The sequence below is a fragment of the Borostomias antarcticus genome (assembly GCF_949987555.1).
Source record: "Borostomias antarcticus genome assembly, chromosome: 21".
NCBI classification, from domain to species: Eukaryota; Metazoa; Chordata; class Actinopteri; order Stomiiformes; family Stomiidae; genus Borostomias; species Borostomias antarcticus.
The window spans coordinates 15299280-15317147 of record NC_140254.1 but is presented as its reverse complement, the minus strand read 5'-3'; the positions used below and the strand labels follow the sequence as shown (position 1 = coordinate 15317147).

Here is a 17868-nt window from a genome sequence, read left to right as displayed (position 1 = left end):
CACGGGCGCGTGCGCAACCGAGGTTGAGGAAACAGGTGTGCGTGTGACCTGGCTGAGTGCCTGCAACTCCTGCAGAGGAAGAGCTGTGGCTGCAGTACTTGGGTCCGCTGCTGCACTAGAGGGACATATAGACTTTGCGGTACTGGGCATGGTTTTAGACTGTGCAGAATCAGGCATGGTTTTAGACTGTGCAGAATCAGGCATGGTTGGGGAGGCTGCAGACTTTGAAGTACTGGTCGTGGTTGCAGATCTTTCAGTACTGCCCATGGCTGCAGACTTGGCTATAATGGAGGTAGCTGCAGACGTCGCAATACTTGAGTTGGCTGTGGACTTTGCAGCATTGGATGTGGTCGCAGACTTTGGTGTAATGGAAGTGGTCTCAGACTTTGATGTAATGGAGGTGATCTCAGACTTTGATGTAATGGAGGTGGTCTCAGACTTTGATGTAATGGAGGTGGTCTCAGACTTTGATGTAATGGAGGTGGTCTCAGACTTTGATGTAATGGAGGTGGTCTCAGACTTTGATGTAATGGAGGTGGTCTCAGCATCTCTGGAAGCTGCAATATACAAATACTCATTAAAGACTACATCACAGATCGTGTGTGTGTGTGTGCGCGTGTGTGTGTGCGTGTGTCTCACCTTCATCACTGGTGGTGGTCATGGATGACGGACCAGCATGTTCCATCTTCACCTTCAGGACCAATTAACAACTGAATAAGTTATTCGGAATGGTATTGATTCTAGTATGCCATGTGATTTGAGTATTTTATGAAAGTGATTGACAAGGTTAAGTCATGTGTATTCTCAAGTATAGTGATGAACTACCTGCAGTTTCCCCCAACCCTCTTTACTCTCCAGTTCTACGGCGAGTTTGTGCAGCGGTTTGATTCGATCCCATGGATTGGCAATCTCTGGCCAATCATGGATCAGATGGCTATGCTTCAGTTTCTACACACACAGAATGTAGTCATGATGAAAAAACTACCACAAAATATCAAAATACTGTCCTTTGGGATAGTGACCATATCCACAAACACACTCACTATGTAGCTGTATCGGTGACGGGCAGAGATTAGATGATACATGTATTTATTTGGCTGAAATGTCCCAGAGCAACTGCCACACCAGTACTGGTTTTGACTTGGTTGTCCTGGTGACCGGATTTCTGTCACTGTATTCAGACCTGAGAGAGAGAGAGAGAGATTGAGAGAGAGAGAGAGAGAGAGAGAGAGAGAGAGAGAGAGAGAGAGGGGGGGGGGGGTAGTGGGTTAAAGGTCATACGCTCTGCAGGGCCATAGAGACATGAATACAGAGAAAGCACACACATGCGCGCGTGCACACACAGACAATGTGCTGACCGATGACAGGCTGTTGTCTGGAGGCCTTGTTGAGGTAGTCCCACAGGGCAGTGAAGGTCTGGGTGGGGTCCACCTCCTCCACTTCCTGAGGCTGAGGGTCAGGGATCACAAGCTGGGGTACGGGGCTCTCATTCTGCTTCGACACGGCCTCCTTGACCTTCTTCAAGACTGAGGTGACATCCCAACACAAAGTAGAGCTTTACAGGATGTGATGAACACAAAAAATAGGCACCCCAAGCATTTCCTCCACAGGGATTATTTAAGTATCCATTTATCAGGGTCACAAAACGCTTAACATGTGGAAAATAGTACTTACAAAAAAAAGTAAAAAAAAAAAAAACAAGCTCCATACATTGAAGAACTTTAGAGGTGACATTATCTGGGCCAATAACAAGAACCTCAGTCTTGTCAGTGTTAAGCTGAAGGAAATTGTTGGCCATCCAATCCTTAACAGCACTCAAGTCAGGTAAAACAGACATCTTATCAGTCTTATCTGGCTTAAAATATATGTACAGCTGAAAATCAGCGTAGAAGTGATAAGAGACATCTTTAAATTAGCTAATAATCAGCCGTAGGGGAAACATAAAGCAACATAAACAAGATGGGACCCAAAACTGAACCCACACCACAAGACAGGGCAGTAGCTTCAGACCTTAGGACCAACTGACACAGAGAAACTCCTATCGGAGACATAGGAGGAGAACCAGTCAGAGATACTGTTGGCTTTTGATGTCTTCTTTGTTGCTCTGCGTTGTCATTTTTTTTTATAAGCCTTAATAAAGAATTGCAGCACCATCTAATCATGAACCACAATGTTAATTGCCTGTTGATGATGTGATAATCACTGATGAAATCACCCAACACGGGATTGGAAGCGGCGGAAGATGATTTATTATACAGAGATTCACTCACATGGAACAGTCCCTGTCTCTCCCGGTCTCTCTGCTGGCTGCAGCTGTGGCCGAAGACGAGGCCTATCGTCCTCTTCCTGTACTCCCCCGCTCATTGTTATCAGCGTATGGGGCTGTTGGCCGCCACGAATACCGAGAGTCTACCGCATTCACAATCAAAGTCTCACGGTTTGGTCGAGACTTTAAACAGTACTCTCTCGCCCCACCCATACGCCTCTTTAGGCCTAGTGAAGCCAGATTGGCCGAGAAGGGACCATACTGTCATAAATGTGGGGCCTGTCACCCAGAACCTGACGTCTCAATCCCACTGGTTGTTCAACCTAGTGGTGCTTTTCACGTGACTGTCAGAATGCGCTCACACCATGTGCCATGTGGTCAGGACACCAAGTTCACACTGAATATCCAAGCTAAGCCTGAGGCTGAGATCATATTGAAGAATATAGGTAAAAGTCTACAGAGTCTTAAAGTCAATGTAAAGCTGTTTGTGTGTTTCTGTTCTCATGTGGACGGTCTAAATGTGCAGTGGTAGGGATGAAAGGAGACAGTTGTGCTGTGCTGGGGCCGGGGGTTAAGAGGCCACGCTGGGACATCACAGGGGGGGCCCCCATCCTCCTTTTCATAGATTGTCATAAAAGTACCACTGGCCAAACAATCAGTGGGATTGAGACTTCAGATGGTGGATGACAGCTCATGCCCCTTGTGCCTGACAGGCTACGCATCTTGTGACAGTAGGGCCCCTCCGGAGAGCCAATCTGACTACACTAGACCTTAAAGGACAATTCTCGTTTTTGACAACCTGGACCTTATTTCCGACATATTATAAGACGTTTGACTCACCGAGATCACTTTGGTGTAGTTCGGAGGCATGTAGAAGAAATTTAAAATCCAGCGCGAGCCAGTATATCCATGTAATGGCGGTGGTGGGGGCAACGAGAATGCAGCTTCTAAAAATCTATTTTCTGCCGCGAAACGGTTGTTTTCATCAATCTGTCTTGATGAATCGCTAGTTGTGCTTACATAGAGAGCATAGGCCTGTTGTGGTATTTCACATGCCTCTGTAATATGATCTTTAGAAACGTCTTTAGACACGAAATAGCTTCTTCACTTGCTCCAGCACGCATGCGCACAGCGTGCTGGAGCAACGATTACGCGCTGTGCGCATTAGTGCTGGAGCAAGTGAGGAAGCTATTTCGTTTCGAAAGACGTTTCTAAAGATCATGGCATGTGAAAACCACAACAGTTATGCTCTACGTAAGCACAACTAGCGATTCATCAAGACAGATTGATGAAAACAACCGTTTCGCAGCAGAAAATAGATTTTTAGAAGCTGCATTCTCGTTGCCCCCACCACCGCCATTACATGGATATACTGGCTCGCGCTGGATTTTTAATTTCTTCTACAGGCCTCCGAACTACACCAAAGTGATCTCGGTGAGTCAAACGTCTTATAATATGTCGTAAATAAGGTCCAGGTTGTCAAAAACGAGCATTGTCCTTTAAGGGAGGTGTGGGGGTGCAGCAAGAGAATACTATTTCGTGTCTTGATTTAACCTTGAGACCTTGATTTTGGGATGCGGTAGACTCTGTGTGCCTGTGGTTGCCCAGCCCCGATTAGATCAAGCTGGGGAGTAGGGAAGAAGATTGAGGCCTCGTTTTCTGCCCACAGCTCCAGCCAGCCGATAGACAGGGAGAGACAGGGACTGTAACATGTGAGCTTAAGTCTGTCCAATAAATCATTGTTTGCCGCTTCCAATCCCGTGTTGGGTGATTTCATCAATGACCATCACAACAAGGCGGCTATTAACATCGTAGTCCATATTAGATTTGCTGAACATTTATTAAGACTTACAAAAATACACAACGCAGAGCAACAGAAGAAGAACAACGCCAAAAGCCAAAAATATGGTTCCACAATGGACAACAGATTCTGGAGAGACGCAACGGACACCCCGGGGGGAACTTCCCCCTCCTGTGATGCCCTAAGGTGACCTCCTGACCCACGGCCCCAGAAGCAGCGCAGCTGTCTCCTTCCATCCCTACCATTCCACATTTACACCGTGTCCATGTGAGAGCAAACAGACAAAATCAGCTTACATTGACTTTAAGACTCATTATACAGACATTAAGACTCGTTATACAGACATTTCTGCCTAGATTCATCAATACCCTCCCACTGCCTAAGCGTTTCGATCAGGATGAGGTGATCTACTACTGTATCAAAAGCTGCGCTAAAATCTAGTAGCACCAGAATACAGCATTCACCCACATCAGAGGATCTTCTGATGTCATTTGAGAAGAGCCGTTTCCCTAGAATGTTTCTGACTGAAACCTGACTGGTATTTATCAAAAATGGAGTAAGCATTCAAAACAGCAGTGAGCTGTTTGGCAACAACTTTTTCCATGGTTTTTGAGACAATCATAGGCAATTTTATATGGGCCTATAATTCTTGGGCAGGGATGGTTCATCTTTTTTAGGAGAGGCTGAACAACTGCATGTTGTGTGTACAGCAGCTAAGATATGAGTTTACATAGAGTGTCTCGTCACGCAGCACTGGATGCAGCAACACAGAAGCATAACATGATGATTGAAGGATGGCAGGTCTTACCCTCATCAAAAGACTCGTCGTCCAAGTTCCTTATGGAGCTGTGAAGATCATCAAACACATCCACTGCCTGAAGACGGGTACATGGGGGTTTAGCATAGAGACAGATGGGCAGGTCAGTCAGAGACAGGGAGATGGCTGGATACAGACAGATAGGTAAAGAGTAAGACAGACAGGTAAAAAGTAACGTCACAGGGTGACAAGTGGGTGTGCATAGATAGTAGGGTACAGTCCTAATTAGAACACTGCTGTGTCGACCATGCTAGCGGTGTACTGGGCGTTTGGATTTATTCGCACACAGGTGTGGGCAATTTGGGGGGTTTCTCCTTTCCCTCAGATATTTCATCAGGTGCTGTGCAAATGAGCAGCAGACGTGGACAGTGGAGTACGGTGGAAGTGGCGTGACCAGAGAAGCGAACCAGCCTACACGAGAAAGAGGGAGCCTCTGATGACAGCGGAGGGGCAGTGACGCGTTCCACCCCTCTTCCAGTTAAGTAGCTCTCTATAGTGGGATCCACGTTAAATTTTGACCCAGCAAACCGACCTATGACACGTACAGACTACACAATATTTTTGTCTTTCACGATGGTCACCATAGTGACCGTCAGATTGGGCGATCACAGTTCCATAAATTCTTGCTGCATCGTGGAGACACTGGCTACACTACACGAATGACCACGACCAATCATCGTATGCTATCTTTAACGACCATGCGCATCATTTATGTGGTCAAGAATTGTCAGTCATGGAAGAAACACTGTATTCTCGAAATGATGGTGGCGGGGTGTTGTGCCGAATTCCGACTCCCCGGCAGAATCAGTTATCTTTTGACTCACCAAACCATATGTACCACAACTAGGCTATATCTGCCTCATTAAAACTACAGTTGATACAGTTGTAGTATTAAGTTTTCGTCTGGGATTCATCCCTTTTTGTGCGTGACTGTAATGCTGTGTTCACACCGGGCACAAATATTTCCTGCGGCGCGGTGAGTTTACATAGAAAGTCAATACAATTTGCGTGAACTCGGTGGCTCGGCGGTCAGGATTCGCCGCACGGCGACATTAGCAAAAGTTAAAATTTTTGAACTTTCGGCGGCGGATTCGCGCAGCGACCCATTGATCCCGCGGCGAGATTGGGCAAACTGGGCGCCGCGTATTTTCTCGCCGCGCCCGGTGTGAACACAGCATAAGCCAGCGGACCTAGGATAGCGTTTGTCCGGTTATCACTCCCTCCCTCCCTCCGGTCAATGTTGACCTGCATTTCTCTGTTGCCACCACAAGAGGCAGTAGTCCCAGCACACCAAAATAAAAAAGGACACCAAAATCAACCCGCCGATCTCCACTGCACAAGTAGAGTAGCGGTGAAAGCATTGGACTCCCACCCGGGAGATCAGGGGGATGATTTTATGGGACTATACCCCAAACCTCCACATGTTCATCCTTTCACTCCGACCTTTACTCCTTGCCTTATACGTCAGATCCTGTCCCAACCCCAACCCTTATTCTAACCCCAACCCACACTCCTTCCCTTATAGGTCAGATCCCATCTCAACCCCAACCCTTATTCTAACCCCAACCCACACTAGGGACTGGAAGAAGGACACCAAAATCAACCTGCCGATCTCCACTCCACAAGTAGAGTAGTGGTGAGAGCATTGGACTCCCACCCAGGAGATCGGGGTTCAAGACCCAATGGGGATGATTTTATGGGACTATATCCCAAATCTCCACATGTTCATCCTTTCACTCCGACCTTTACCCCTTGCCTTATAGGTCAGATCCTGTCCCAACCCACACTAGGGACTGGAAGGAGGACACCAAAACCAACCCCTCGATCTCCACTCCACAAGTAGAGAAGTGGTGAAAGCATTGGACTCGCACCCGGGAGACCGGAGTCTTGGCTGGGATGACTGTATGTTATCATCATAACTGCTTTAGCCACTGACCCCTACCTTTAATGTTATGGAAGATGCTGCTAGTTGTTGTGAGCTCATGAGCTAACTGGCTATCCCGCTCTTATTGTGCTGGATTAGCATTGGAAGCATTGGAACTTTTGTGTCCAGGCGACAAGACTTATCTTAATTTATCTGACATTATTTAATGTAATTTCAATTCACAGCTATTTCAGTGGCATGACTAGCTTCCGTCCTACCAGTCCTGAACAGAAACAAGCCAGCCACGCATATAAGTCAAGCTGGACCTGGCCTGGTTATCTACTGACTACCATCCAGTGACCTAAAGATGCAGGCAAACCACAATAAATGTGAGGAGGAATAAATAATATATGAATGTAGGCCTATTACTTGTAAACTATAAGTTCCTATTCCAAGTGTGTAGTATATTTTAATAGTCACTCTAATAGTAGAAGTCAGCTGTGTTTAGAATAGCCTTACTTTGGGGGAAACATTTGAGAGGCTTGGACAGTCTATAATCCCTTTAAACGGAATGTGTTTAGATTACGACGGAATTGAACAGGATGTCAGGAAGTGCCTTAGGTTTCTTAAGTAAACTATTAAATGTGCATGTCGTCTAGGCATAAACGTTCGAAAGTGTGGTTACATTTCACGCGACAAGATGAAAACACGGCCACTTGCAATGCTTGCAAAAACCTCATTAAAGGGGGGAAATACTACAATTATGCAAAAACATTTGGCCACACAGCATGCGATAACTTTGCAGGAATGTCCCGTTTTTGATGCGCTCCGGAATGACGACAGCAGTGCAGCTAACATTAGTGTAGTCGAAGGTAAATTCCTCCAGAGTCCCTGTCTATTGTGTTAGTGCCATTTGTTTAATTGTGTAAACCAGCTTTCACTATATGAATAATCTCCATTTCCATCCATGTAATTTAGATGATGACGTTCAGAGTCAGGGTGGTGGTAGTCGGTCTGAAAAAATACTGATTTGTTTGTCAGTTTTATTTTTAGTTCAAGGTGAATACACCTAAAAACAGCACTGTAATTGGCATGTTTAAAGTAGTACATATAAAAGAAAACTAATGTTTATAAACCTGTTTGTACTCTTTTTTGCCCAATGAGAATCGATAAGAGAATCGATAAGGAATCGGATCAATAAGCAGAATCGAAAATTGAATCAGAATCGCTGAAATCTTATCAATTCCCATCCCTAGCCTGGTATGACCATCCCGATCTAGCGAGCTCACTGCTTCGCTCCGCAATATCGGTCTGGCCTTTGCCCCATAGAGAGCGATTATGTGGGCGGGGGTACTTGCCTTGACAGACAAACACCTTCAGCCAATCAGCGTTCAGCAAACTTTTGCCAAATCCAGTCAGAAGAACGGCAAAAACGTATTTTCCACTGAGAAACTCCGCTAGTGCATACTCTTGTTCTTGTTTAAGTGTTGTGATTAAGTCTATTTCTGCAATAACTGCACTTATAGCTGCATTTATTCTTCTAGCGTTAATGTTACCCAAGCCCCCAGGATTCGAAATCTAAAGTGAAGGCCTATTGAACCGCGCCATCTTGGCTAGATTTGTAGTCATTTTGCTATTTCCGGTGACTTTTGTACTTGCGCAGTTGAGCTTTTCTGTCCTACGCGCGTCCACGCACGTTCTCGGCTCTCCCCGCTTTGATTTAGCAATGAAAACCGGCTTGCATATGAACCTGTTTTTGTAAAATATATCCATTGGATAAATTATTTTTTCATCCAGGCATCTTAGTTTTAACAGGTTAAATATAACTGAACATGTTTTGTTTGCTAGTAGATGGTATTCATTCCGTTCGCGATAACGTTATTGCAGCCAGGCTAAATTCCTCCAGGGAGCCAGTGACCGGCGAGTTGAAGAGCTTCACTCCCCGCCAGCAGGAGCTTTGGCCGCTGCTACCGCATCTCGGATAACCGGCTGAGTTCATGGCTGCTATTTCACACTCGCCCTTGATCAATCCCAATACCGATCCATGGTAATAATGAATCAATCGTTCAGATCGGCAGTGCTGCATGCATGTTACAACATCATTGTTAGCTTTATTAACATAACCATAGCCTACATTTATCTCTCTAACGTTAGGCTATCCATCTTACACCAGTCGGCCATTCGATAGCTAGAAGCGGTCAACGTTGACCGTGGACGTGGACGCGCGTCGGACAGAAAAGCTCAACTGTGCAAGTACAAAAGTCACCGGAAATGGTCAAATGACTACAAATTTGCCAAGATGGCGCGGTTCAATAGGGCTTCATTGTTGATAGCGGTCAGTGAATGGAGTGGCTGTATCCAGTTCTATTAATACATCCATGATGTTACCACTCGTTGCTTCGGGAGCCGCCATGTTTGTTCAGCGAGCGGCAGGGACAAGAACCAATCAGGGCCTGCTTTCCATTGTGGTACGGAACAGCAGTTAAAACGCAGTCCCTGATTGGCCTGGTATGGTCTGGATTTTGGGATAATCGCTCTCGAGGAGGCGAAGGCCAGATCGTTCTGCGTTAGTGAAACAGAATGTGAGCTTGCAAGAACGGGATGGTCATACCAGGCTAGGTAAAGGGTGAAATATACTAGAAAAAGAAAAGAAACCGCACTCGGCCGAAACGTCAAAATCAATCGCCCAGCATCGAGAGCTTGAGTGTGTCTTTTCTTTCTGTCATCTTAAAATCTAAAATAGGCACACTTTTTGTGACAAGTTGCTCCTGTGATGTCCTGGTCTTTGCCAAGTGGTAGAATATATATAAGATACAGGTACCATGCACAATGAAATGCTCACAGAGAGGCGTATAGATGTAGACAGTTAGAGATGGACAGACAGGTAGGTAGGGAGGTAGACAAGAGTCTGGCCCAGTGCTGACCTGAGCCTCTCCCCATCCCATGTGCTTCTCCAATATGCGAGCGCGTCTACGCAGCTTCTTGGTAGGCTTCAGTCCTCCCGTGTTTTTTGACTGCTGTTATTGGGATGAGAAGAACACACACTGAGGAATAAATGTCCACTCTTGCCATATATCAAGGTCTTCATTCATTGCTTGAGTACAGCAATAACCATCAGTGACCACTCGCGCTCTTTTAATTTTTCTCCTCTCTAACTCAAGCAGTCGTTCCAATAATGCTGTGGCTTCTCCAGTTTGTGCCGAACTTGGGGTGTAGCCTCTCTGTCAGCCTTGTTCCTGTCCATTCCTATATACAATGAACACCCAGTGAGCATTTCTGTCCTGTCCTTTCTTTGATCCATCAGTATAGATCTCCCATTCATGTACTTATTTATCAGTTCAATTATTCCTGTACTGAAGTTAGTCCAGGGCCCCACCATAGGCAGCAGCCCAGACGTGTGTCTGAAAGTATTTGCTGGGCCATTCTTGTCGGTTAGTCGAGTTGCCAATCCACAGTATTCCCCTTAGCGTAAATCCTTAGGCTAGATTACGTGGATGACTGTTTTCCAGGTCATTAGTGGCTGGGCAGAATTGTCTGCTGGGGCTATCCTAGGTTCCTTAAGCCCCTCACTCCTTCAACCACTTTCCGGGGAGCTGTTTCTGCAGCCGCTCCCTCTGCTGGCAGCTTTTCTTCCAGCTGACTTTCAATGGCTCTTTTCTCTTTACCAGTCCTCTTGGTGATTCAATTAGAAACTCCTCTTGCAGTTGTTTCCTTTTTTTATGACCTCTCCAGCTAGGGGTTCTCCACTCCTTTTAGCTGTTTGGTCACTGTGAGACCGCTCCTGTGGTCAGGGTCTGTCAGCGGTTCTGTGCCCCAGCTCGTGACCTCAGTCGTGCCCACCCAGGGATGCCAAAAATGTCTCCGGTGCCCTTAATACAAGGGTCCGCTCTGCCCTACGTTCAAAGTGTCGTTTATCAGCCCACCTGGTTCTCCGCAAGTGCGGGTTTCTGATAGCCTACTTAGGCAGGATGAGAAGACTTGCCCAGTCCGCTAACAGTCTACATCCCAGTCTCCACCCTGCTCCCACCCCCACAGCACCCCCCCAATGAGCTGAGAAGGGAGATACCGTCAGGGGTTGCTACTGGTTAACGACTGCTCTTCTCTGTGAGATCAATGTTGGTGTGGTTGCTGGGTATGGTTTTAACGACTAGTATACTTTAGTCCTAAGGGTGTGTTATTTACTAGCAGAGGCAACTGATAAGAATTATAGTATGCATCACCTAACTTTTACATGACCTGAAGTACCTAATTGTCTTCCCCACAAAATGGCTAATCCATTAAATTAACAGTAAATTGACATGAGATGATTAACATTTTATAATGCTCAATATGCGTTTTATTTAGAATAATAGAGAAGGATAGAGTTATTGCTAGGCAGATATATGCAATATATGGGATATAATCAAATCCAATTAAAATCAACATAGTATAGATGGATAACTGGTTGGAGAGAGAATCTAAAGTATGGCCTACTTGACTGTCCAGTTTTGAACGTTGAGCCAATGCCCTGATATTGTGTGAGCACAACTTCCTCTTCTGACAGTCGGGGAGTGAGAGGCGGAAACCGCTTCGTAGAGGGCAAAAAAGCTGTGTGTGCAGACTGATCTCAAGTTCTTATTGCACCAGGGGGAACTATGAATGTGTGCTCATGTAACTTCTACTCGGAAGGGAGATTGCGCAACTGTCCCTCGGAAATCTTAGGTTTGTTGTGTTACCGGACACTGACCTTGATCATGTTCCCCACTACTGTTCGAGAGATTCGCTTAGAGTGGGGATGGCCCCATCCGTGCATGTCACAGTTGGAAAACATACAACCAGTCTCTCTCACGACCTCTTCACCCCGTTCATCCGACATAGAGATGGATTGCCTCACTCTGTTGTTGCAAAGGTTCTTCACCAAAGGTTCTTAACTGACTAAAAATTATATAATGATCAATAACCACCCTCACCTCAGACACCGTTATGTCACTACCAGACCCTTACCAATCTAATACCAGGTCTGGCAGCTCTGCAGGTTTCTACACCGCAAGGCTCTACAGATTTAAGCAACTAATTGGTGTAGAGGGATAGAGAGAGAGGGGTAAAAACCTTAGTTAGTTGTTCAGACAGTCAGTTGAGTTGTTCAGTTTGGCTTCATCCAATCCTTCCAATTTGTCCATCGTTCTAAGGTTTAGAGTTGCGGGACTCGATCCAATTGGTGAAAAAGGTGGCCGTTGGAGTCCCAAGATTCTTCCGTGTATCAATGTTTTATACTCTACCCTAAGCCTGCCTCTCTCCTCCCAGTTTCCTTGCATCATTTTACATCCATCCATCCATCTTCATCCGCTTATCCGGGGTCGGGCCGCGGAGGCAGCAGTTCCAGCAGGGGGCCCCAGACATCCCTTTCCCTGGCAGCATCCACCAGCTCTTCCTGGGGAATCTTTAGCCGCTCCCAGGTCAGTGCGGAGATGTAGTCCTGCCACCTAGTCCTGGGTCATTTTACATCAACCAATCAAATACAAACACATCATGCTATAACCTCTATTATCACCATGCTACAGGTATAGCCTACTTGGGTAAAAATTGCTTAAGGAATTTTCCACTTCTCCTTTCCATGAACTTTTCTTCTTTTCTCTGGTGGCATGACCCGTCTTTCAAACTGGGAGCTGGCCGGGAGTTCAGGAACACTGATTTGGGATCACGGTCTTGACTTCTTTTCCCTTTTCTCGGTCTCCCTGTTTCTCCTGGTGCGTTCCGATCCATGCTTTCTTTCTTTCCTACCCTTTTTATGTGTGTGTCTAGGTCTGTCTGCTGATGTCACCTTAGGATCCAGTGTCTCCATTTCAGTGCCTCTTGGGGTGGTTATCTCTGATGGCCGAGCCTGCTCTTTACGGCTCCCAAACACCTCTCGCTCCTGGGCTGCCCCTGAAGGCCCAATGGCCTGCCCTTGTTTTACCTCTCCATCCCCGCCTCCACTTTCCTCATCCTCAACCTGCGACTCCTGGGCCGAATCATAATGAGCCTCAGATAATATCTCTACTACCCCTGGGATCCGTGGAGAGCCAGCGTGAATAGAAAGTTGAAGAGGAGAAAGCTGAGGAGAGAGCTGAAGAGGAGAAAGTTGAAGCGGAGAAGTTGCACCAGGAGATCTCAGACCTCCTAGGGAAGTTTCAGATCTCTCGACACCACACATCAGGGATGCAAACACATGTAATGTGAAACCAGGCCATGTCTAGCCTGGCTTATGGCTGATGGGTGTACATACAGCTGCTCTTTTGTTAGTTCTGGACAAAATGTCATTGCCTGCCCTATGCATTAAGCAATTAGACCCCACTTCCTGCTTACGCGACGTTGCAATTACGTTGAGCGCAGCCATGTTAAATTGTGGCCATTCAACCTTGTGGAGTATGCATTTTAATTAGAATGTCAAAGGGATGATGCGTTAAGCAATGAGACCTCACGTCCTGTTGACGCAGCATTGTGCTGACATTAAGAGGAAGCCATGTTGAATTGTGGCCATTAACCATCCATCCATCGTCCATCCATCGTCATCCGCTTATCCGGGGTCGGGTCGTGGAGGCAGCAGTTCCAGCAGGGGGCCCCAGACATCCCTTTCCCTAGCAGCATCAACCAGCTCTGCCTTTATATTTAGCCGCTCACAGGCCAGTGTGGAGATGTAGTCCCGCCACCTGGTCCGAACCATCTCAAATGGCTCCTTTCGACGCAAAGGAGCAGCGTCTCTACTCTGAGTCTCTCCCGGATGACTGAACTTCTCACCCGATCTGTCAGCCACCCTCCGGAGAAAACTCATTTCGGTCGCTTGTATCCGTGATCTTGTTCTTTCGGTCATGACCCATCCTTCATGACCATAGGTGAGGGTGGGGACGAAGATAGACCAAAAGGCAAAGCTCTCGATCTACCGGTGGCCATTAAACCTTATTCATATTAAGTAGAATGTCAAAGGGATGATGTGTTAAGCAATGAGACTTCTCTTTCTGTTTACGTGACATTCACACAAGTCATGCAAATTGACATGCAAAAAGAGACATGGTATGCATCCCTGACACATTGAGGATCGAGTCACAAATTCACAGGCCAGCGGGAGTTTACTTAGCAGGTAAGCCCGTCAGTTAGTGAGCTGAGACACACAGGAGCAATACACACACACAAATAGGATGGTGGTCTCACCACGTAGGCCAAGTAGTGGGTGGGTGAGGTCACATGATGGACGATTCCTTTCGTATCGCCTTTCCAACGACACCCCTCACACAGGTAGATGGGGCTGTGTCCTTCACTGTGGCACTCAATCAGCATGCTAAGGCCTGGAGAGAGAGGTTGATAACATATTGTGTAAAGCCGGGTTTCACATACAACAGCTGAGATGGTTTTAAGCAGTCTAACTAGTTCTAAAACGACATTCAATTGTTTTGTGACAATTGGTAACACCATACATGACAGTTATAAGACGCTTTCTGACTGACGACTTCAAACTGGCGTGAGTAAACCCAGGGCGAACTCGGGGTTGACCCTCCCCTTCCCGTCCGTGTTCGCGTCAACCCTGTGTGTTTTCGCACATGCTTTGTGAAATACAATGTTCGAAATCTACCGGGTTGACTCTCCCCAGGGTTGTACTGTTAATTCCTCACTATATATTTTCAGTCACGGTTCAGTATTTAAAGTGTTAATTGCGAAGATTTCAGTTTCATTGCCTTTGGCGATAAGTGGTAAAAACTCTACTCTAAAACTCTTTTAAAATAAAAAAAGTAAATAAATAATTTTTTACAATTAAATTACCGGACACTAAGGGGGAGTCTTTATTTGGCCACACAACGATCACACATTACATTCAGTGAGCGGCGACACCGCACACAACACACACATGCAACTTTCTGGGCTCGCCGGTGGAAATCGTTCCCTGCATTTCTCCCATCCCAGCTGTCCTCCTCCAGGGGCAGCCAGGAGCAGTGGGCAGCCATCGTTCATGATGCCCGTGGGAAAAAGTCCCAAGTGCTCAGTCCAGGTCTTTGGGAAGAAACCCTTGTGAATACGAGGAAAACATGCCAACCCCGCACAGACAGGCCCAGAGACCTTCTTGCTGTAATGCGACAGTACTGGGTCACCATGCTGCACGTGAGCGATTTTGGGGTAAAGAGTCTTGCTTAAGGACACTTCAGCACACTCCGGAAGCTGGGATCGCACCAGGGACCTTGCGATCCCCAGCTGGCCGCTCTACCTCCCGAGCCACATGCCACTCCTAGCCTTCTCTCTTATTCTCATCATTTCATAAGTGAAATCTGATGCCTACTGCGCAGTCCTCTCTCCTCACTCACTCAGCCCCCCCCTTTAAAAAAAACTCTGGCCCTACACGATTCAAGTGAATGACCTGAACAGTGATGTAGCTGAAAGGCAACAAGTTTACCTGTGCAAACATGCATGACCTTGTTTGACCTGTGCACCGCTAATGAATATTGTGTGGGAATGTCGCCTCAGACACCCAATTCACAAAACTTGGCAATGCTGCAAATGGAAAGGCTTTTGCGAATGGGGAATCAGCTGAATCATTACTGTCAACAATCGACAATAGATAGCGGCGAAACAGACATCAAAAAGCTTTAGATCATTACTTTAAAGCAATACTTAGCGTTTTCTGATGTTTCGCTTCGGTTTTCTCACCTCCGCCATGATATCATTTAGCTAGAAAATGCATGATATCCATAGACGCTGGAATAGTTATCTACTACTGTGTTGTTTAAGCACAACGTTGCGCATGCGCACTTCGACTGAATGCTGCGTCCCGGGGTTTTTTTTTTTTAAAGGTAATAAATGTCAATTTATTATCTTTCTGAGTAAACTGTTTGGACGATTCAGCTTACCTTTAGTAAATCTAATTGGAGAATTAGCACCAGACATGTTTGTAAAGGTCCAAATATTGCGATGTATTGCTTTAAATACAGAAGTTATTTTAAAAACCCTGCTACTGTGGGAACTGTGAGTTGTGCCGGTCAGAGAAAGAGGATTGTGTGATGGAAAATAAAAAACACATTTAAGTAGTGCTTTTATGAAGGTTGAATGAAGCCTTATATGCTGCATCATTGCATCTAATGTGCGACCGATAAAACTATATCACGGATTGGTACGGTACTGACCAATAACAGGTTCTCGTGGGGACTGCTTCAGGTATTTCCACAGATGGCTGGATACAGTGGACATGGGAGGAGCGGGAGGAGTCACTGCAGGAAAAGCACAGTGTCAACACTGCAACATGCTTCAGAAACAAGCACGCACACACACACACACACACACACACACACACACACACACACACACACACACACACACACACACACACACACACACACACACACACACACACACACACACACACACACACACACACACACACACACACACACACACACACACACACACACACACACACACAGATTATGCCATACAGGAAAACACTCATAATACACACCTTTCTCCAACACCTTGCTGGTATTTCTTTCCAGTGTATCAGAGTTAGTCATTAGCTTCCTCTTTTTGCAGGTCCCACTCTTGCCTCTATCTTTACCGGCATTTCCTTTCCCAGGTGTTCCTCTTTTCCTCGTCTTAGGTGCAATGATGGTCTCTATGATCTCGCCGGTCTCTCTCCCTGTGACCGGGTCATTCTCATTGCTCTCCTCGCTGGGTCTCTCGGAGATCAAACTAACAACAGACTCCTTTACCGGTTCTCTAGACGTCTGTTTTCCTGCCTCTCTTCCGTTCTCTTTCCCTGTCTCTTTCTCCATCTCTCTTGTCTCTCCTGTCTCTTCACCCGTCTCTTTTCCTGTCTCTCTTCCAATCTCTTTTCCTGTCTCCCTTCCAGTCTCTTTTCCAGTCTCTCTTCCTGCATGTCTTCCTTCATCTTTTCCTGTCTCTCTCCCCATCTTTCTTCCCGCATGTCTTCCTGTCTCCTTTCCTGCATCTTTCCCTGTCTCTCTCCCCGTCTCCTTTCCCGATTCTCTAGAGGTCTGTTTCCCTATCGCTCTTCCAATCTCTTTTCCTGTCTCTCTTCCTGTCTCTTTTCCTGTCTCTTTCCCTGTCTCCTTTCCCGATTCTCTAGAGGCCTGTTTTCCTGCCTCTCTTCCGGTCTCTTTCCCTGTCTCTCTTCCGGTCTCTTTCCCTGTCTCTCTTCCGGTCTCTTTCCCTGTCTCTCTTCCTGTCTCTTTCCCTGCTTCTCTTCCGCTCTCTTTCCCTGTCTCTTTCCCTATCTCTCTTGTCTCTTTACCCATCTCTCTTCCTGTCTCTCTTCCTGTCTCTCCTCCTGTCTCTCTCCCGGTCTCTCTTCCTGTCTCTTTTCCTGCATCTTTTCCTGTCTCTCTCCCCGTCTCTTTTCCTGCCTCTCTTCCCGTCTCTTTTCCTGCCTCTCTTCCCATCTCTTTTCCTGCCTCTCTTCCCTTCTCTTTTCCTGCCTCTCTTCCTGTCTCTGTACCTGTTTTTTTTCCAGCATCTCCCCCCATCTGTTTTCCTGCATCTTTTCCTGTCTCTCTCCCTGTCTCTCTTTTTATCTCTTTCCCTGTCTCTCTTCCTGTTTCTCTGTTGGATTCTATACCTGGCTCGGTAATGATCCCATGGGGAGGTTCTTTGACAGTCTCTTCCTGGGTCATTGTGCCACTGCCTTGGCTGGTGTCACTGTTCTCTCGCCCACAGTCTTTTACAGTCTCCTTGGTCACTCTGCTGGTCTCTCCGTCAGTCTCTCCTCCGTGTTCTTTGTCAGTCTCTTTTGAGGTCTCTCTTCCCTTCTCTTCTGCAGGAGTTGGCTGTGGATCAGCCAAGGTCTGGGCTGATGGAACTGAAAGAGACAACATTTCTCACTCTCATATCACCTTCACTCACATACAGGGTTCCCACTCAAGTCAAAGTCAAATTCCCTGACTTTCAAGAATTTCCATGACCTATAATGAATGGAAAAACTGTTGAGTGGGTAGGGGATAAATGAGCGCTGAAAATCAAGTAACCATAACAACCACTCACAATACGGGAAATGTGTGAGATAACCCGATAAAGAAAAATACTGCATGGAAAATATTATATTTTTTATAAATTGCAATTAAATTTAAAAAATGCTAAAAACAAAATTCCCTGATATTCCAAGAATT

The 17868-nt window shown here is 46.3% G+C and overlaps 1 protein-coding gene across 1 annotated transcript; it reads right to left on the bottom strand.

Moving 5' to 3' along the window:
* Positions 1-154: 154 nt before the first annotated feature.
* LOC311322849 (uncharacterized protein) lies at positions 155-16709 on the bottom strand (the record flags this gene model as incomplete). The annotated part of the gene is made up of 10 exons (XM_084454967.1): positions 16206-16709; positions 15874-15957; positions 13916-14049; positions 9673-9765; positions 4876-4942; positions 1359-1526; positions 1044-1183; positions 826-948; positions 640-691; positions 155-159 (listed from the first exon to the last, which is right to left on the bottom strand). The coding sequence occupies exons 1-10, from the start codon at positions 16654-16656 to the stop codon at positions 155-157; spliced, it is 1317 nt and encodes a 438-aa protein (XP_084311093.1). The 5' UTR covers positions 16657-16709.
* Positions 16710-17868: the final 1159 nt, after the last annotated feature.